The 23,397-nt window shown below is 33.9% G+C and overlaps 1 protein-coding gene across 1 annotated transcript in view; it reads right to left on the reverse strand.

The window, feature by feature from the left end:
• Window positions 1–105: 105 nt before the first annotated feature.
• Window positions 106–23,397, reverse strand: part of LOC105459083 (calcium/calmodulin-dependent protein kinase type II alpha chain) — a 62,847-nt gene continuing 39,555 nt past the window's right edge. The window contains exons 3-10 of the mRNA XM_011704776.1: window positions 21,951–22,010; window positions 11,625–11,679; window positions 10,072–10,210; window positions 9,463–9,565; window positions 7,879–8,057; window positions 7,523–7,645; window positions 6,929–7,012; window positions 106–1,197 (exon numbers count right to left, since the gene is read on the reverse strand). Coding sequence (XP_011703078.1) covers window positions 1,066–1,197; window positions 6,929–7,012; window positions 7,523–7,645; window positions 7,879–8,057; window positions 9,463–9,565; window positions 10,072–10,210; window positions 11,625–11,679; window positions 21,951–22,010 — 875 coding nt within the window. The 3' untranslated portion in view covers window positions 106–1,065. The remainder of the gene's footprint in view (window positions 1,198–6,928; window positions 7,013–7,522; window positions 7,646–7,878; window positions 8,058–9,462; window positions 9,566–10,071; window positions 10,211–11,624; window positions 11,680–21,950; window positions 22,011–23,397) is intronic.

Raw genomic sequence — 23,397 nt, forward strand, 5'->3', positions numbered from 1 at the left:
TCTCTCTCTCTCTCTCTCTCTCTCTCTCTCTCTCTCTCTCTCTCTCTCTCTCTCTCTCTCTGTACGTGTGTGCACGAGCGCGCGAATAAGTTTAAAAACAAGAAACAGTTTCAAAAACATCTTATTACAACATAAATTTACATCATTATTCTGTTATTGTGTCAAGTAGACGCACAATAAAAGTGGCCAATATACAATTACAATTTTCATATTGTTTTTCAACTTTAATAAAATAATACGGTATTGCAATGAAAGGATTAAAATTTAGGATAATTGTTTGCCTCCATAACGAGAATCACGCTATACGCGTGACACTAGTCATGTTACGTACCACGTAAAATATAAATCATGTATATCCATTGTAAAGATCTAATCCTTCTGGGTAACGTACCACAGTCTTTGCAGGATATGATGTGCGAGCCATGTGCATCAACTATATAAAGTATACGAAATAGATAGGGATGTACATCATATCATGATAACCATACCGAGTGAGCGAGGATAAAATACAATTCTTTGTCTAATAAGTGCTTAATTAACCGCGAAAGTCGCGTGAAAAATGATTTTCAGATAATAAATACGGCCGATTGTTCATAATCATTGTGCTATATTAATATAACTGTTTGATTCCTTGTACAACCTCGCTCCTTCGATCATCTAATACAAGAGGTTGTCTCAACAAGAAAGGACTCTAGTTTATCTCTGTGCATACACAGGTGCTCCATTTTGCAGTCGTTTTTATAAGAATAAAAATATCAATACAACAGAATTTAAAAAGACTTTATATTAATCCTCGTAAAAATCAGGATAGAATTGACAGTTTATCATTGTGATATACACAGTGATATAATAAGATAACACATTTAGTAATGATGGCACTATACAACCGCATTATAAAGCACCTTTTGAAAGGAGCGAAAAGACAGATGAATAGATCCTCTATGTAGCGAAAGTGCAAGACGAATAAACGATAGAGGGAAAGGAGGGAGATGTAGTTTTGTTGGGGGAGGGAGGGGGGGTTGTTAAAGGAATGTATTCGTGTACAGAAACATGGAGACGTAAAGTTTAACGGAAGATATAAAAGTACTGTCTGTCGTGGTCCGTATAGAGCGCTGAAGAGGGCCGGAGGTACTTACCCTGTGCATCATACTTACTGGAAAAGTTCCGCGTCGCCAGCATGGTTGTCAATATTGCGCCCTGAAAGCGAAAAGGAAAAATGATCACCATCAATCTTCACGGTCAGACAATATCAATGAGACAGAACATGCATGATGTACATACAAGGATGAGGTAAAAGGGGCGATAATTCTTAATAGCAGTATATAAAGTGACAGCTTTCCTTTTGTCGTAAAATATAACATAAAAATATAACATTAATAAAAAGCTAAAAAAGAAATTAAATGTAATATATAAGAGAAAAATATCGTTTTTTTTTTCCAAAATACTGAATTTTTCGAAACGGTTTATATTTATCGATAACAGTTTTCAATATTTTTTACCACTATAAAATGTTTAGAATTAACAGACTTTGACACTAATTATACACGCGCGCGCACATGTATCGCGTATGCATAGATTATTAAATTAAGCTATCGATTAGTCTACCATAATTCGGTATAAGAAAATCAACAAGAGTCGATCGCGTGTCTTTAAAGGCGCACGATTATGATAAACGTCTGGGAAAAGTCCAAACTGCCGTACCATGATGCGACGGCTTTTAATTACGGGAAATAATTTCCAGACGACAAGCGAGTGTACGCGAGTGACAGGCGACCTTAAGAGTGAGGTCGGATGATTATACGGAGTTTCAGGTTGAAGTTTACTCGTAAACTCTCGTCTTTCATCAAGCTCGGTGACATTCGCGGCAAGTTGGAAACATTGTCACACAGAGTGACACCATTTCACTGTGTTCCATAGCAAACAGTTCGAGATGCGTCGCCGAACTTTACGTAATAAGGCCATCCGTCGGATGAGATTCGTAAACGTGCTTAGACGGATATTCCATGTTTGTTATCTCTAAAACGAAGCTATCTTTTGTTTCGTTCTCCTACTTCGAATCATCGATTAGCAATATTGCTCATTTTCGTATGTCGATTGCGACATTCGAATTAACGCGACCAAGTCTTAAATAATAAAGCCTTTGACAGAGATTTGTCTCGATACATTTTTACGAGCAGAATATTATAAAATTTTTAACTAGCACCAAAATACACGTTAATCTCAAAATTTATATTTATTAATTGAGATTTCTGTGTGTATCTAGACACAACTGTACACAATTATTGATCCAACTATTGATAATCAGAAAATCATCGTGCTCTTCACGTAAATCAATTAACGTTTCTTCGCGATTTTAAATAATTTATTAACAATGAAAACAATACCTCAATTTAATCAATTTAGAAACAAGTAATAATCCTTTTAGAGAAAAGATAAAACAATTAATTTTTACTTTTTGCCAAATCATTCAATGTTATTAAAATGAATGTTCCATTTTTATATTTAATACAATTTTAAAAAGCGGCTACTGTGATTTCACACAAAAGCTCTAAAACATCTCTCCCTTTCCCGTTTTAATCTATATCAAGTATCTGCGTATTATTGCTTTTGAGAAGAGAGAGAGAGAGAGAGAGAGAGAGAGAGAGTAACAGAAAACGCTAATTAAAAATTATTCGACTGGTGCAAATTGACGAATATCGTTACAATCGACATACGAAAATGTTTCGCAGTTCTAAATAATTCTACGTCATCCTGTGGCATACGTAGCAAACGTTATGAAACACAATATAAATATCATATCATAAACATCTTGTATTATTGATATTTGTTGTATCTACCGTACGTACTGATTACCGTCGCGTTACTAGACAATCAATCTGACGGTGATTAAAATTTCATTACTTCGGACACTGCAGTCACTTCCTGTTGTCTGCACAACATGAATTTATTCTTCAGTCCCGCATGTCTCAATCTGCGCGAAAACGAACGAACGAGCGGAGGGCGTCATTAAACTTCCTCACTCGACATTTGCACTTTTATGAGCCACAACGTCGCGGCCGGGGTTTAATCGGCATACAGCTGCAACAACTGCTTCGACGTCGCTTCAATGCTTCATTTTTACGTGCTTGGCCGATTACATGCCTCTAACGCGCGATCGCTATTACGACGATTTCGATAAAAACTGGAACTTGAAAAAGCAAGAGCAATACAAGACCAAGACCTCGCAAGTGCCTCAAAATTCATTAATTCTCTAATAATAAAACAAATTAATAATTATAAGGCAATTTGGTTCTTTTATAATAAAAAAAAAGAAAAAAACCTGCATTATCAATTTCAAGTTAGGCAATATAAATTATTACAATGTAAAATACAAAAAATACTCTACTTACTGTTATTAGTATATCAACATGGATTTATTACTTATTGTTATTGTATAATATTGACAAAATTAAGTCATTATTGTTACGCTAAAATTGAAGACAAGATGATATTTTATCGTTTGCTAATCAATACGAAAAATAAGTGAATTTATTTCCAAAATTATAGTTTATCTTTACTATTCGATAAGATACAAATAAATAATTATAAAGAAAAATTAAAACAAAGCAAAATATTATTGGTAATGTATTATAATTACAATTTTCAAGTACTTTCAAAATTTACCTGCCGCTCGTTCATCTCTTTATGGAGGGACTTGATAATTGGCTTAAAGTGATATTTAATTCTCACAGAGGCAATCTCGCGCAAAAAATTTGATCACGACGGTACCTAGGTACCCAATTATAATTACGTCACGCAGAGGTATAGACAAACTTGATCGATTTTGCGCACTCGCTATATCGTCGACTATTATTAAGATAACGTTATCAAGTCCGGTTCGCGAGAGAAGCCAGCAATTTTAATGTCAGTAATTCGCGTCAGTTATGTGTTTCGAAACGCAATGTTCATCTCAACGCGCGAAAATTATCCACTTAAACATTATAGTAGTGTCGTTTTTCAGCGACATTATAGAATCCAGTTAGTGCGTAAAACGAAATTACAGCCTAGCTATATTTCTGTGCAAATATGGCATCTAATAGCTCTTTATCGTTCTTATGCCAAAAATAATATTCGATCCATAAGGACATTGTTTAATTAAAATTTTTACAAAATTATAATTATGTAAATTATAACGAGATTTTTCTAATATTAATACATAAATGCGTTTATCGGCAAGAGCATTAAAAGATCTTCTTTCTCTCGTTTACAAAGAGAAATACTTTTTTCTTGATGCTAAAAACGTTATTGAATTGTAATACAATATGTTACCATATTAGCCACAGTAACCGTATGTACATACAAGTACGATTCAAATATCATGCACGTGAACGATAAGACTTGCGCACGTGTTGTTTAATCACGACCACGAGCCATTGTTGAACGTTTAATAGCTGTTCATGCATCGTCGTTCGTATCAAATAATGAAATGTTTTCTTTGCGCTTTGTTCAGGCATTGAACGACTGCTACGAGTGTCGTCATGATTATGTCGTCCAATTGAGTTGAGATTATAAGCATGAAGAAATAGGTCAAAATTGCGTATCCAATTTTGCTCGTAATTTACAAGGACATACAATCCTCACATTCCAGTAACCGTTGCTCTAGTTAACTAAACGTAGTTTTTACATTTAAAAAATAAATAATATAAGAATTTTTGTGATCCATTTAATAAAAATAATTAGAGTAATCTAATATTTTTATAAGAGTTTAAAAAAATTAATTAAAAGCTGCATAATGTTAGAATAAGAATTTTGAGTACCTATATAATCTTTTCCTTCAAAGTTTCTAGCTCAGCGTACAAATATAATACAAGGAAATTCAAACAACAAAAACTTAGCTGTAGAGACAAAGAAAATATAATAAGGAAATAAATTTAAAGAAATAAATTACATTGACAATTAAATTCAATATTACTAAGGATAGAAGAGCTGTACAGCTATAGAGCCACACACACGTGCGCACATGTTTTTGTATTTGCGACGATTTTAATTTAATGTGAGTTCACTGACAGAATATATAAAGATACTGAAGCGTAAACACCTTGCTCGGCTCTGTAGCTCTTCTATCCTTACTAATATTGAATTTTATTCTTATGAGCCTTAATACATTTGTAATTTTAAATTGACAATTAAAATAAATACAAAAAGTTATTAAAATTCACGTTTGCGAAATTGTCTAACTAAAAAGAAAACCTTTCTTTGCAAATGTTGTCGACATTAATCATCGCGATATAAATAACAATTAATCGTACTTAAAATATTAGAAATTGCACTGCTAACTTATACGCTGATTTTCGATAAAATCAATAAAATTAAACAAAATTGAAGGAATAAATGAATTTTTTCACGCTCGTCCCAACGTCCATTTTTACAAATATTCAATGTTTCGCGGAATTGTCGCACTCTCAGTTTCACAGTTTATCACAATTAAATCGAAATCCTTTGAGAGGAATATGCGCTGTCCTCGCACATGCCTCGAACTTTCGACGCATTCCAATAACGGCGAGTGAACGTTGTCATACACACATGGCTTTGATAAAAAGCAGCACTCTCTGCTCTCGTACACTGCGTCGAGAGCAACGACTGCGGCGATTGCAACGAGAAGTGGAGTCGTACTGGTCGATGCATGCCATCGTTTAATCGTCGGTGACTTGTCGAACAACAGTGCCGTAAGAATAGTAAGGTAGGGAGACGATTTCATCGCGATTTCTGATCGAATCACAGTTTGTGGTGCCGCAAATGCGGTGAAAGCTCATCTCTTTGTAGTAATTGCTTTGAAAATTTTCGAAATTTTCCTTTAATTTTTTTCATTTGTCAATCACTTCCCTGAATTATACATTATAGATACTCGACTAAACAGAATGTCAAGTGTTTCGATATTGGAATATTAGTATAGAATATTCAAGGCGTAAACAGTTAAATGAAACTTATACATGTATATAATTTCCTCTACTCGTGGTATTTCTCACTTAAATAATTTGCGTTTTAATCAATTTCTTCTGAAATATTATGATGTATTTCGTGAAATTAATTTTTCATTCGACGATGCTTCCCGAGAAAGAATTGATAAATCGAATTTACAATACCTCCGGCCACGATGCGCGTCACGGCGTTCTAATTTTACAGATGTTACTAACATCCGCAGTTTCGCACGGACGCAATCCAGGCCGCAACGTGATAAGCGGATATAATGGAATTTGCATTTGTAAATGGCCGGAGCTAATATGTGAGATTTTGCGGCAGGCGAGAATAAGAATTTGCGTGATTACCGTCATGCTTTTCCATGCGCTATAAAATTAGTAATTGATAATCGCGAATAACAAATTTCGACAAATCTCTTAACATTCTCATAAAAACTATATTTGTATGCCAATATCCTATATTCGTATATTACCTGAAATGAAACCACTTGCAAATTTCAATTTACATTTATCTCGTAATTGAGATATTTGCGAGATATTTGAATCAAGTGCAATCTTTTCCGATACTAATTAAGATAAAATGCAACATTTAAAACGGTGCAGGCTTACGGGTGGTTACGAAAGGTAGCAAAAAGATTGTTTATCCGAATGAGTATAAAGCGTATTTTATTTTTTTAACGTTTAAATTCAGGTAACATTCCCTGTGTGTGTGTGTGTGTGTGTGTGTGTGTCTCAGTTTTATTTTAAATTTTATCCATGCAAATAAAAAAATGCATTTTTACTTATTGCACAGTGTAACTAATTTTTCGAAATAATCAAAGCATTTAAATAATAAACCGTGAATGGTTTTTCATAACGAAAAATCGCAAAATCATATAGGTAATCGTCAAATGGTTGACAGAAATTTAAGATAGAGATATGTAATAAACGTTGAATAAACGTATAAAGTAAAACTTTTAATTAATACTCACCTTCAACTTGCGCCTTGCATTGAATTTCTTCAAGCAGTCCACGGTCTCTTGTCTGTGCACCACAGATGCAACACGCTCACGTTGCTGAAACACAAAGCAAATGGGAAACGATATTAGGCATTGTCCCGAAGCGAAGAAACAATATACACGCTGCGAAACTTAAGAAAATTTTATAAAATTTCATTTAGAGAAGAAACAAAAAATTACAAAAGCAGTCAAATTATGTCAACATGAATAACACTCGTAAATGATAACTTCAACATATAAACAAACAAAAGATAAATCTTTGACACATAAAAAATTTCTATTATCCATAGAAGTATATATCACAATATCACATTATTTTATTTATATCTACTTTTAATCTTTTCAATTTAAATAACCATCATATTTTAATGTACTAAATTATATACGTGACACATATATTGCGTAACACTACATAAATATAGAAATGCAATATACTGGCGCGTTATAATAAGATCCCCTGTGTCGGTAACCTAATGCGATATTATATGTTACTTTGTAAATTATGTAAACGATAAATATACAATATAAATGTAAACGAAATTGCTCGTCGCGATAAGATAAACTTACGCAAATCCATGGATGCTTCAATGCCTCGCTAGCAGTGATCCTTTTTCCTGGATTCACCGTCAGCATCTGATTAATAAGGTTCTTGGCTTCCGGCGTGACGGTATCCCATTCCGGACTCGGGTACTGCGCACAAAACGAGCGTAGAAATGTTAATCATGTTAATTCTTTATAGATAATGACGTAATTGCGCAAGTAGATGTAAAAAATTGACAGAAAGTGTTATTTTATCTATATAGAATTTTTGTTCAACAAATTTTTTCTTTTTATGTATCGTTTTTCTTCCATTTTTATAAATGTATATAAATTAACATAAAAATCTAAAAACAATCTAAATAAATCGTATATGTGATACGTACATCGTACGATCCGGCCTTGATTTGTCCATAAAGCCGATGCTGATCCTCGTCCCAGAAGGGCGGGTAACCGACCAGAAGGATGTACAGGATGACACCGCACGCCCATATGTCGACTGGTTTCCCGTATGGCTCCTTCTTCAGTACCTCCGGACTGAGGTAGCCGGGCGTTCCAGCAAAACCTTTTTATCAATCACTCGAGTTCATTCCCTTTCGAAGGACACGATTACGGAGAAACTTTTGCAATACATCCGATTCCGTGATAAGTTCTAGCGTGGTATACGAAAATTCGACTTACAAAAGGAGACATGATATATGTAATATCAAAAAATCTACCGTTCCTGCATTTCTAGGATATAAAACTGTTTTCACTATTTCGTGTGGGTTTCACACAAAAATAACAGCTTTTTGTAGTTTTTTTAAGATTCCGCAGGGTGGTCAAAAATCGAACTTTTTATCCTCCTTTAAGGCACTTAATAAATTGCCAACATAATCTGAATGTAATTAAAATAATGTAACAGTTAATATAAATTTAAGCAAAAATTAAATATTGTTTAAGATATTGGACATTAAATATAGAAGATATGCAAGGCAAGTAATCGTTTCAAACAAAATTTTCCACAAGATTGTCTTCGAATTCGATAAAGAATTTAAAATCAAGCACAAGTTTCTCTATGGAACTGCCTGCATGCGCGAAAGAGTTCACCGCGCTATCGGAAAACTTTCCCTCGCATAAAGAATTTTGCATAAAGAAACAAAACGAACAGCTGGCTGGTAGGCAAATATGCTGACTCTTATAGAGTGCAGAATGTATACGTAAATCATACAAACGAACAGGGCACAAAGTAAACGAAAAAATCCAAGTTCACGGCTCGCATTGCAGATGATACGAGCAATAGCAAAATAGTTCAAACAGGCTTGCGATTTAAAAATAAGGCGCATGTTGAAGCTTTTCAAAACATGTATTTTAACGATAAGATTAGAGACAGTCAATATTATTTTTTAATTTTCTCACTTGAGCGAATATTAAGATATACATAAATACATAGATTATAGATAGATAGATGGTTAATAAAATAGAATATAAAAAAAGATACTCTTCTAAAGTAAAATGAAAAAAATGAAAAAAACACACTCACACGTTTTTTCTACGGTTATTTTTGTTTTAATGAAAAAAAATGTAGTATAATAAATGGAAGAACAAAAACTACATTTCGTTTGTAAATAATATAGTACCGGATGGTAGTGTCGCAACATAAGACATTCGCGAATCCTATATTATAGGTATGTACATATATCCGTTATCAATGTCGCATATATTCGTTATCAATGTCTATAACCTCTGTATGATTTTCGACCAGTTGCGAAGGAAAAAAAAAAGATCCAACAACCAAACAATAGTTAAATATCATGTCGCGAAACGTAACACATGCTTTTTTCTCCTCATAAGAATCTTAATTCTTACAGAGATTTCCGCAAGTTATTCGCATCGTTCGGTCACTTCGGTCATCGTCGATACTAGACCGACGACGGCGGCAAAGTCCAAGTTTCAAGATTAATTCATTGGAAAAAGTGGAGCCAACTTACCATACCATGCCTGCGCTTCACCTTGCACCTCGATCGCCAGCCCAAAATCTGCTAATTTCACAGCCGCCCCTTTCGCCTTGCTCGCGAGAAGTAAATTTTCGGGCTGCAACAGAAAATGGCACAAATCCGTCGACATTGTTGAATGCTCGACATCGCGCATGCGAGTCAGTATTGTACTCTTCTTTAAGCAAAAGTTCCTTTTCCATTAAAATTAAAGTAAAATTCAATCATCAAGCATTTCGTATATAAATTCATCGCCATCAAAACAGATTGTATATACATTCCTTCGTCGAAATTAATAGTAAGCGTAACATGTAAATTACAGAGTTGCTTACTGAATTGGTTCCGAAAAATATCGACAAGTGATTTCGGTGAATTTAAAGCTTTGACCGAGAATACCGTCGTCTACTATTATTGTATCAATCTTCCGGGACATCCCGTGGAAAAATCGCGAAAGGTAGATCAAGTATTGGACGGAAGTGCATTGTGGAAGAATAGACCTGCACGCTGGAGTTCGCTCACTTTATTTCAAGAGCAGTCCAGAGCAGAGCGTCGACCCTGCAAACGCGCAAACACGACAAACTCGCCCCCCCCCTTTTTTCTACGTACTTTCAAATCTCGGTGCACAACTCCGTTATGGTGGCAGTGGTGAACGCTTTCCAGAATTTGTTGAATACAGTGCGAGGCGTCCGCCTCGCTGTAGAATTCCCGGGCGACGATGTCTTCGAACAGTTCTCCGCCGGTGACTCTGTAAGCGTTTTACGTTTCAATTCCATTTCGCGAGCGCGTCGCGAGATCGCGTGGTAAAGCAATATCGCCAAGTAGCGGGACGTTTAACCCCGGAAATAAAAGTAGCGTGAATTTCCGCAAATGTTTCGTAACGTAAGCGTGTTCTCGTACCGTATAATGTACCGCTTGTACTCAAACTTGATGTCGTGCAAAAAGTAGCAATATTCGATCTCCTGTGACATTATAGGTCATTATAGGTAGATAATAAAATCTCATTGATTAGATTTGAAGATAACTATTACACATTAAGATGCGACATTAGGGTGCATCCACGTTACAGCCGAATGACAAGTAAAATTCACAGAAGAAAATAATGAATGAAATGACAATTAAAAAAAAAGGCGTTAAAAATTAAAATTAAAATACGGTGAAAGATCTACAGTGTTAATGTCCTTTATACACTGCAGAAAATATAATTAACTGCTTGAATATTAGAAATTCGACGGACAAAACCGAAAATAGCGTGCTATGTTGGCGAAAACATTAAGCGAAAAACAAATGAATGAAATTAAATCCCTTGTAACCTGTGAACTAATTGGCGTTGTGACAAAGTAGCAAAGTCATAGCCGTTGCCATATGCAACGGCAAGAAAGAGAAACGAGATTTACGGTATTCAGTAAATCAATTACGTTACGATTATAAATCGTAACGGAGCGGATTCTCGCGCAAAAATTAAATTAGGCGCGATACTTTCTCGTTCCGTGTGTAAATTGCTGATGATTTTCAAAGGCCGCAGATCGATATCTCTGTTTAATGCAATTAGAGCTCACGAATTGCCTCGCTGTTGTTCGCCGCTGGGAGTCTGTTAGTGGAGTCGAGACTAGATGAACGCGATGACTCGAGAATCGCGTCTATTGTTAGCTCGAGATCGTATCGAATGCTCCCAACATGATTGCGCGGATCGAGAATCGCGCAAACTTTGAAATAAAGAGATATATATAGGTTGTAGTTTTCAGAGTTATAAAAAATCATAAAAATTTTGGCATTACTCTGTTTAAAGATAACGATATTTCACATTTCCATATAAATGAAATATTAATTTTTCACGTATAAATAACACCGATTAGAATAGTTTCTTCTCGTTGTGTGTTAGATAGAGGCATGCATAATTTACAATTGATTAACTGTTAACAACATAATAAAATAATTCTAAAAATATTAAATAATAATTAAAAATGTCATCGAGATAAATCATATCCACAGATATATTGTGCATCGTTATTACAATTTGAGATTTCGATAATTATCGTTTGAGGTAGTTTTTACTCTTTTCCATAAAATAACCAATTTAGTTTCACCGAAAAAAAAATACAAGAGACATAGAAAGACTGAATTAGATCTAACAATTGGAAATAACGATTCGATATACTTACAGATCAAAGACGAGATAATGGAAATTCTCTTCTCGTATGCTGTCATGTAATCTCACTGTAACAAAATGGATGACAAACCGTCAAGTTTGTGAAAATACTTGTTACAATTTTGTATTTTAAGTAGTTTCTATAATATATTTAGACATATGTAAGCCCTAAGACACAATGACAAAAACAAAATGTTATACATATAACTAACATTGAAAATTACATAATTTACACTATTTATCTGCTTTATGCTTTCTTTGTACTCATTATAATCTCATTTGTTAAAATCAAATAAGATTTATTAACAAATAACATTTTTAAAATTGTTTTTGTATTTATTTCTTTTCCCCCCCCCCCCCTCTCTCTCTCTCTTTATTCATAATATACTTTAATATATTTGGATCTTGCATCAGCAAGTTTTGAACTGCCGCATTGCGTACATCAAACTTTCCACGATTGGACCGAAGAAATTCATGCCGATCGAGATCGTGACGTCGAACGACATCATCAGAGTGCACGATCGTAAAACGTTTTCTCCGTTTAAATTTTGCAAGTTTGCCATAAGCTTGATGACAATTCCTAATACAAATTAGGTTTAGCAAACACGTGATAGTCAATCTTACATGCCGATGATATCCGAAATTGTTGAGTCTGCAAGACAATATCATCAAACGGAAACATGATGCCATCTCGACATCTCTTACCATTCTCTTTACTGTTATTGAACAATTGTTATGCGAACTTAACGCCTTCTTCAAGAACAATTGTCGTCAATTAACTCGCCTAACAGTCGCGCGACACTAGACTAACAATCGCGCTCAATTTATAGCGGCTCGCGGCTGAATGTTAGATTCAACACTACTCGATGAGCATGTATACAGACGAAAAATGGTACGTTTGATGTTTGTTATGAGTAAGGTGCAATTAAATTGTGGATAATAAAATTGCGCGTAATAAAATCGACAAATAAAAGAAATTGTCTATAATTAATAAAAATGTATCTATCAGTTATATACAAAATATCTTGCTGTAAATGTCCTGTCGTGTTCCCTTAACATCTTATTATTTTATAATTAGACTTTTTAAAAATACGAAAATAAAATATAATAGTTTAGTTAGTTTATTGTTCTAACTGATTTTTCTATGTGCATAAAAGATAAAAGATTTGTGTTAAAGAATTGTTTGAAATAAAAGAACGATTATAATCTTCATTAGTGTAATAGCGAGTAATCAGTTTAACAGTATATAGTAAAAATTAAAGTTACAGAGAATCACGAGTCACACAGTATAAATTTAGATGATAGAATAGTTTTCTACACGAATATTAATCAAATCGAAAGCTGCAAAACGCAGAGATCAAATTTCGAATACGAGAAAATCATTTGTTAAAAACATTTAAATAACGCTTACAATTATTGTACAATTATTAGTTTAAAGTCAACGAAAGAGCACTTCGCTTTTGATTCAAGAATCAATTTGCTCTGCAAATCGAGCTTAATCAGAGTCAAGTGAAGACATGGTCAATTCTCTTTAACGCGAAAAACGTTGTCGATGACGTTCTCGTGTAACATGTTTTTGTTTGCATCCGCTGTACAAAAGAGCAAGAATCATTTTCGAGTGATATGAAAAAGTCTTCTAACCTCATGCAGGTGCTAAATAATCACGTCAAAATAATCTAGCTTCGTAAGAAACGCGCAAGTTTTTTTCATAATTAGAACAGTTGGCAGCCAGATTTAAACAAACACAAGACACTTATATCTTTTGCATAACAACATTTACTAATGTTGATAAAATTTCAACCTCTACTTTAGCTAAATTGAAAACTTCTGTTAAGATACTCAAAATGATGCCTGTTGAAAAAGCGATTTAATCGGAAAAATAATTTTCAAGTTATGAATATTTCAGCTCTTGCAATCCTATTTATTCAACAAGATAATCCAAGGCGAGCAGCAAACAAAACATATTTGTTATTTCTGAAATATTTCTTATTCATATATGTACAGACTCTATCCCATTTCCTCCTTAATGGCACAATTTCTTTTTATTTTCAAGAAAATTCGATTTGCTCTGTTCTTAGCTAGCATTCTTGATGCATTTTACTTTATCTGACCGGCAGCAATTTTATATTTTCACCGCAATGCGCTGTCCTGTATGCGTACCTACTTCGAAATCGATCAACGAACTGGGTTGCCGTCGCCATACCGCCATAATAGAGAACGAAACTTTTCCTGACAATAGTATCATTTCACAGTTTAACGCGTAATGCTAACAACTCATTTTGACACAAGATCTCGCCAATCAAACGAAAGTCAGTATTTCCAACAACGACCCGCGCATTAACGAGTAAAAAAAATTTAGCGAGAATGACATGAATACCGTGAAATAGGAATCATCGACGGAAAACACCATTACTCATTCCTTCCGAACTCCATCGATCGATACTTTTAACGATTGACATTAATGATAGATTCGTAACGTGTCTTCAAGTTTTATTATATCTGGCAAGCATTTATAAGATAAAATGGTAAGATAAATTTCAGCAAAAGAATTTCGATAAATAAATAAATTAGAAGAAGATATTGTACATTAATATTAGTATGCCAAGACTTCATTTTTTCAGGTGTAATCTAAAATACGTGATATTTTTGTCATGTGTAAATTGGTATAAAATAAAAATTGTTTATAATAGCATTTATAATAAAAACTTTCCTGATAAAACCAGTTCACTTTATATTCCTTTACTCTCATAATCTTGCGTCAGTTACCTTGTCTAAACCGTCATCGATTTTCTGTCATAAAGGATTAACAACATTTTATAAATTCTCTTCCGCTTAGATATACATATGTATATAGCAAATATCTATACTTTTACAAATAAACGAGACGATACAAATTATTGTTTTGCACGCATTTATCATATCGTCTTCAATACACGTCGATCACTTAATTCAAAACACAATTTACAAGCGTCATTTAACATAATCTATATGTAGCATCAATGTAAAATATACAAATTATTTCATTTCATTTCATCGACTCCCACGTAGCAAACAATGCAAATTTACATAATATAGTTAGTTTAAGTTTAAGTGTCGGAAGAGGAAATTTATAAAAAAATAACGTAATTAAAAAGATATTACGTAATGCTGTGTAACGCGCGAATATCGAAACATCCTAATTCAAGGTCAATAGTAAACGTGTAACTGGCAAGTGTTTTCGTAACTCTCTCTCTCTCTCGACAATTTTTAATCGAAAAGGGCGTGACCGAGTGACAATCAAACTGGCTAGATGCGAGACATGAGAAGAGAGACAAGATCAGCAGACGCAAATTGCCGCTGTATACTCTCGTATGGAGTTTGGCATGATTAGATGCCGAGTATTGATCTGCATTCTCTTCCTCATACGCTTTTGTGTCTCGCTTAGAGACTCTCCAAGATGCTGCGAGGACAATAAAATGGCATGAAATGCAAGAGCACGTTCTCATTGCCATTCGTCCGTTTTTAGAACCTGTGCTACGTACGTTTCGCGATGATAGGTCAAGGTTTATCGTAGAATGTCACACGCGCGATCTTGGAGAAATTTACGCCGATCATCCATTGTTGCGCGAACACTGGGAAAATACAAAATTCGATGACTTATTGTTAGTAAAATAAGGGTGAAACTTTAAGTCATAAATGAAAGATATAAATAAGAAAAATATAATAGAGAATCTGCAGAAATATATAACCAAATATTTATAGACATTTTCCCGAATATACGCGATAAACGCCATCACGTATATCGCGTATATCGTAGAGCTCGTGATCGTAATAGCCGCGTTGTCAGTGATAAAGTCATCGACAAACGGACCGCCCGCAGCGGCTACGATCCGCGGCGAAGCGTGACTTTCGCCACTGACTACGCACTATACAGTAGAAAGATAAACAATGATTTTCGGTTGGAATTGTCGATACAACAATGTCAACAGTACCGATTGTGATCGTTGCTACAATGTATTATAGTGGGACCGTGTTAGAGAATCCTTGCCTCGATCAATGAAATTCGTTTAGAAACGGGGGGTAAAAGAGGGGTAAACGTCGTTCTTCACATTTAGGTATAGTGAATGGTAAAACGCGAACAATGGTAATTTGATGCGTTAGTTATTCAGTTAATAGAGATATTATTTTTGTTACGTCAATCAAGAATAATAACGTTATAAATCTGAAACTATCCGGAGAAAAAGGTAAAAGCACAACACGGAGTAATCTCTCTGTGAGTGCTTAAAACAAGGATGATATTATTGGTAAGATTGGGCCACTACTTTCGGGCACCTTGGAAGTTGGACTTTCGTCTGGAAAATCATTATTTGTGCAAAAAAGTGCATTCACGACGCGCAGCGACGAAGAAGCCGATTAAAGATTGGCAAATTCTTTCAAGTGAGAGCAAACGTTCGTGTCTCAACTCGACTTGGTTGAAAAAGGACACTTGTTGTCAGCGTCGCGAATGCTGTATACGAAAATCTTCACGTTCGAGTGTACTCGCAGGATCAACCGCGATCCGACGCGAATCCGCGCAAAAATGCACACGCGCCAAAAATTTTCCTCGGAATCACGCGCAACCGATTGGCTTGTATCCAGTCTGTATAACGCGCACGACTCGTACCGCAAAACACATCAGTGCGAATTTGTTGGCTCAAGGTCGCAGTCGCGTGTGTCGCATGCGAGAGTAATGGGCAATTCTCGTTGCTTCCCTCGAAGAACGAAGTCGGCGAAATTGAAAATGTTTTATGGCCGTTGGAATTTTGGCATCAAATAAATTTAATAGTACCTTGGCTCGCATTCCGTGTCGAAAGTCACTTCCACATGTCGTAGAAACATTATTGCAAACATTATGGCATTCCCCTTATTGTTGTTAAGCATTTAAATTTTTACAACGTGTCAAATTGATGAAAAGTATAAAAGAAGGAATTTCTATTAGAAAAAGAACTAAAAATGTACAACAAAAATGTACATTTTTTCCAATAAATTTTCATTTTCCGATAAGATTGATTCGATTGGGAAAATTGGGAAATAAGTTCAAAATATCTTTGCATTTTCTCATTTAACAACATCTGCATCATCCAACTTTTTTCGACATTATACATATAAATATATCGGACGTAAAAGTCCTTGCAAAAAATGTAACACCTACATCAAATTTCTTTTATTTTAAGTTCCTTTCACTTTCTCCTCCTAATATCGATTCGATTCTAAAAAAGATGGAACTTGAATGATTCCTGAATTATAAAAAATATCGGTGCCATTAGCGCATCAATACTACTCGCTATTTCTTTTTAATTATTCAATGATGTTACGTGCATGCCAGATTTTCGAATCTGAAAGAGACTACTACAAAAATGAAGACGTGCATTGCATCTAACTATAATTGTAAGTGGAAGTTTGCACCGCCGCGCTGTAATCGGCGCACCGAACGCCGAGTCGCATTTATATCAATTAGTAGCGTGGCCATTGAGGCAGGTTTCAGCGAACTTACAAGCGAGTGAGAGGAGAGCTAGTAATTATCGACGCACTTGCCATCGAAATCAAGCGTTTATTTGCTGTGCTGGACGTTCAATTTAGCTCGAGGACTGTTGAAGGTAAATCAGTCGACTGTAATTCACACCGTGACTTCCAATCGGAGATACGCGTGATCGGAGAGACCGTTTAATGAACTAAAGACATTGAAAAGGTCAAGGTTCAAAGATGGTACGATACGGCGGCAAAGATGGAGTTCTGAATTACACCAATTACAGTATTAAACAATAAAGCAATTAAGACAGCAATAATTTAACAAGTAATACATCTCCTTAAATGTTTCGAGAAAATTAATCAATATCTCAACGAGATCTCACTTAATCTAATGGTTTAATAAACTTCAATGTACAATAATTTCATGTATAATTCAACAAGATAATATACCTACTTGAGAGTCACTTGAGTTTCACTGCGTGAAAAACTTGCAATGCCATAATGTATATGGCGTTGCATATATCTACATATCAAAGTCGTCAAAAGTATTCGTGGCAATTTTGATTTGAAAAAATAAATAAATGAAATAAACTACGTGGAAAACTGTTTGTGTGCATTCTTGCATTTGCATTCTGTTCGTGAGAGTACCTATATTATAAGAATCGTCATTACGACAAGATTACTAACGACAGTAACGACGCAATTGCTAATGTCCGATGCATTATTAACACTCGTTTCGCATTTTGCTACATGTAAAATCGATGCGCTCTCATTGACTATAATAGATTTTCTACGCAATCTCTCTCGTGTATTCGCCGTACGGATGTAAATCGCCCATTTATATATATGCGAGCCCATCAGAACAGACGCAATTACGGAAGTAAAATCATAATAGAAAACTAGTAAACTTTCGCCTCTTTTCGCTGATAATCGGGAACGGGCATTGTTTCGAGCAGCGAATTAATCAGGGTCACCTATAAACTGGCGTCGCAATAGCTCCAATTTCGCATTTGCTCGTATTTGTAATACGAGCGCGCTTTACTTATTAGAGCATGTGAGAATCGCGATTGAAGATAATACGTGTGTACGATCAGCAATCGAAACGAGAAACGTTCGGTTCGGAAAAAGCGCGCTGCGCTCACTCGGCTCATGTAACAAAGCGTCTAATAAATGTGATATAAAAAGAATCCCATGATAAATGTAAATCGTTATGTGTGTATATATAGTTCGAGTATAATGATAATAGAACAATTGACAATTATTATAAAAAGAAATGCAATTTAAATAGGCAATTTCCCACCGATTTCAACCTTAAAGATTACTTGTATAGTTATATTTTTTGTTTCCCTTTTCTATGTTAATACGGTACTTGCATGTATCTAAAGTAATCATCAATTAGCCATACTGCTGTATTATACGCGCGAATCGTTTTATAATTTATTTATAAGTTTAACCTTTCGACACACGATATATAATGTAAAGTGGCTGCGACGAGAAAGATAAAATATATATAAGTGTATACATATAGAGAGAAGATTATATATATTACAAGTGTGTGTAAAATCTACACCGAGCTTTAGCGACGTATTCTTTTTAGCAAATTTGAGATCTATGCTTTCAGTCTATGAAAAATTTAAACTCCAACATTATACAATTACACAAGGTTAATTTTAAAAAAATTTCGCGGTGAGCTCAAGCATTTGGCAAACAGGTAACAAAAGTTTGTTGTTAGTTCCAGAATTACTCTGTTTTAACCAGATCTTAACTTTGTTATAAAGATATATTCAACAATAAAAATCCCAAAGTTATCAAAAAAAATATGGTGTCTAATCAAACTTTATACCGAGTGAAAGATCGTCAAAGAACTGATGTTTGATAAAAATCTGTCGAAAATATGTACGTCATGTACGTATCATTTTGTTCATCATTCTCCTGACCAACCCAAAAATTCTTTATAGCATTATTTATAATGTAATATATATTTTTATACTCATAAAAATTAAAAGTTTACAGTGATAAAAACGGCAGAGTACCTTTTTTTTTTATCATAGAATAGAGCACTGCTGTAGCATTTTCCAACGTCTTGAGACGCGTCGTGTAATCCGCAGAAAATCGAATTACACGGAAGCCTCCGCAAGCTACAAGAACATGCAAAACCTAATTCGCGTTTCTACTCCTACGATCTACTCGTATGATAAAGTAAAAGCACAAAATCACAAAAAGTATACAAAATGTTGAAATGAGTTATTTCAAAAAATTTCTAGAATAATTACAATGCTTGTATATAATATATTATTAAAGCAAATTATCACTGTAGAACTTGAACACTGTGTTTCGAACACTTGACGATTGAAAAATTTTTAGATAATTGTAAGAGTTAAAATGTAAACTGAATTAATCGTTTTTAAATAAATTATTCGGATAAGTTAAAATATATTACAATATATCTTTGTTATAATTCTAGTAGCCTTACATGTGCTTAATCAATAACAAGGATTTGAATAAACCAGTCGATATAATCTACATGCTGCTGCTATAATAGAATCAGCGTAATTTAATAAAGCGTATCAAATGACTGGGACAATCGACTCATCAAGAATTTAATATATAATAATACGTAACAAAATGGTTATAAAAACAGAGAATAATTCATGAATCAAGAGTATAATGACGAAAGAGACACGAGATTAATTGTACTTCTAACATTATACATCAAATATACGGGAACGCGAACACAACGGGACGTGATTTACATTTTATCTAGATTATACCATACATGCAACGTTGTGTGCAACAATGGTTTATTCCGGAGTGGAACAACGTATTCTGAAACGGCGTTTAACTTTTTCCACTATTTTGAAACGCCATTTAAGTATCACGCTCGGCGCAATTTAACTAGAGAGATAAGAAATCTGGCTTTAAACTAAGCGTACATATACTTTTTCAGATTGACAATTGCGTAACAAAATTAAATCGTGACTTACGTGAATCAATGAATAAACAAGATGTTTCTTTTCTTTTTGTCACACATAAATATCAATAATACATTATTAATAATACTATATATGATATACGAGCTGAAATTCGACTCAATTTATTGTTAATGATTATATTTAACAAACATTTAGCGATACGCAATTGTGTTAGTGTATATGTTAGTGTACGTATTAAAATAATTTAATAAAGATTGTATCAATAAATTAAATATAAAACAAGTATTAAAATTCTGCGCAAAATTCGCAAAAAGAATTTATAAAATTGAGGCAAAATACGACGCTTACAAATTAAATTTTGTATTAATAATTTTCTTAACATTTAATCATGTGTCTATATGGAAAACAATGCGGATATCGCAAAAGCGTCTAGAAAAGTGATAAAAGATTATAGTAGAAATTCTCGCGAGTTCTTTTTTCAAACAAGCTTGAGAAATTAGAGTCTACTAAGAGTCTAGTTAACGAGCTTCTATGTCTTAAGCTGAGAACATGCATCCAGATTCCATAATCCCAAATGTAATCTGACTGCCGCCTTTTCCACCGTCTCTATTCCACCATCCAGAACATGGATATTTTCTCGTTGTCTCGGCAAATATCGATCAATCTTCAATATAATAAATCGATATCCCTTCATGTACACAAGTACATATGTCCGCAAAAACTCGGAAGAGCGCGTGAATTTCGCATATTAAATTGAGGATGGAACAAATATTTGCTCAAGAAAACTGTCATGAAAGAGAAACTTCGCAGAAAACAAGGGTTAATATTTTTTTCATAAAAATTAAAAATCTGCTTTATTTAATTTTAATTTTAATGTTTAAACATTTATAAGTTAAATTGTTAAATGTTTAATTAAAATTCGTATTCTATTAAATAACACTTTTACTTCCTTCATTTACGCATTATAAAATTTACATATCTGCTAAATTATAAAATTTACACATCTGCTAAAAAATAAAGTGTTGCAATATTTTTGTAAGATTTATCATATTTTTTAGAAAATATTTCTTTTTATCCTTGAGATAAAAAAAAACATAACGTAACAATACAATTTCTCAAAAGAAAGAAATTTTTTTTAAATATCAATATATTAAAAGAAATAGACAATGATACGAGTAATGATCGAAATATAAAGAATGAAGAACATCAGAGGTATTGAAGCGTAAAAGCAAAGTCATCCTTTATTCGTCTTTTCGCTTATGCACTTTCTCTCTTTTGCTTTATTGAATTCCAATATTGCGTGTCGCCCGTATTTGATTTCTGTGATATTTATCGGCACGATACAATATGACTGTTATAAAAGATTGTATTTAAAAAATTGCAACAGCAATCTCAATGATATATTTTGCCTGAGAAACACCTTGTAGAATGAAACAATTATAGAATGTCATAAAGTTTCAATAATAAAATTTAATACAATTTAAATAAGATTAGAAAATTGTTTTAATTCAAAATATTTGATTAAACGCTCTACTGTGATGAAAACACATTTAATTTTTATACGCGGTTGTTATAATATTTATTGTCGAAAATAAGCAATGATTGTGCAAACGCGCGATGCATGTCTGATTAAAGTGGGTGATATCTACTCGCGATGCCAGCCATGTATACCACGACCGTGTCACGTGCAGATTATTCATAATTTCACTTTGGAACGCCTACTCGGATTAAGTTCCAAGACTCGCTCCGTCAATATCGATTAGTGATTCAATTTAATTACTCTCCTAATAACATACATATATTCGACAATGGCGTAAAATTAGTACACCACGATGGCACACAATTATAATTTTTTAATGTATCGTGATCGAATAGATCGCAAAATGCGTATAAGATTGACAAAAATAAAATTGACTTACCAATATTTGGATGTTGCAGTTTTCTACATATCCGTGCCTCACGCTCGAGTTTTTGAAAATCTGCAATAAGAGAATATATTTTTTTAAATAAGTAAATATATATGTATGTATATAATATATATTAATCATTTAAAGGAAATTTAAAGAAATAAAAGTAATTTAGATAACGTATTGCTGCGCTGAGTTACTGCTTTTTCTAACTGTTGCAATTAATTATATTTTTGTAGATTAAGAAAGCATTCGAATATAATTTCGCGTAACATTAACTGCGCAAATTTTTTTCTGAAACGTTCGATTGTTGGAGACAAATCATCACGATAAAATCGAATTTCATAATGAGATTTCTCAACGAGTTCTCCCAAAGCTAATTCACTAAGAGGTACGAGAAAATTGCGTTTATGGACGGTAGACTCATTTTGAGGATTATTTCCCGTGTACTATCTTACGTGTACTGCGGAATCGAGAATCGATTCCCTGTAATATTTGATGGCCATTTGATTAAAATAGCTCGAGATGAAGAATGCTATGTCCAAACAAATGCATATCGCAACAATAACAAAAATCCTTCTTTCAAATTTATAAATTATATTGTTGCTTAGATAAATATAATCGAAATGCTGATCGTGAATTATTATCGTTAATCAGTATTCTTCATTACGGTAGCTACTCTCTGACCCGCTTAAGAAATATAAGAATAAAAGACAAGAGCTTACAAGTAGTTTTCGCGCGAGTGGCGCGAAAAACATCAGGCAAATTGGCGAACAAGCACTCGGAGCAAGCTCTTTCTGTTTTTCGCACCCGCGGAAAAAGTAGGTTACTTGACAGAGTCGAGTTTTCCGCTCGCAATATGCTAAAGAGTTTCACCCACTTTACTTACAAGCTACGCGGAAGATAATCATCGGCGAAGGTAAGGAAAAAATTGAGCGAACGTACGCTCGCATACACGCCGCACACGCTTATAAAAATAAACCGTCTGAATAAATGTTTCCATTTTCTTTGATATAGCTGATATAGCGAGCGGAAATTATTAACATCAACGACGTGAGACTTGATGATCCTGCAAAGTCAATTATTTAATAAATCGAAAGTAAATTGGGGTACGTGCGTAGCCACTCCCTATTTAATTATAAATTTTTTAATAAGATTTAGATGACATGGATAAAGCGTAAACTCTCTAACCGATTGTGAGTGAATGCATTAATCGCATTACGTGCCAAACAGAATATAAAATAAATCTATTACATGATTTTAACGTGTTTTTGACACAAAATATTAATCGTATACAGGGTGTCCCGTAATGACCGGACTAACGCTTAAGGGTAGATTCCTGAGATCATTTTAAGACAAAAGTTCCAATACCAAAATGTTGAGACTATAATAGTTTTTGAATTATAAGTGTTTAAAGTTAACTAATCAGATTAATCAGGTCAAAAAAAAATTTTTATTT

The sequence above is a fragment of the Wasmannia auropunctata genome, unplaced genomic scaffold (assembly GCF_000956235.1).
Source record: "Wasmannia auropunctata unplaced genomic scaffold, wasmannia.A_1.0 LD334209.1, whole genome shotgun sequence".
NCBI lineage: Eukaryota > Metazoa > Arthropoda > Insecta > Hymenoptera > Formicidae > Wasmannia > Wasmannia auropunctata.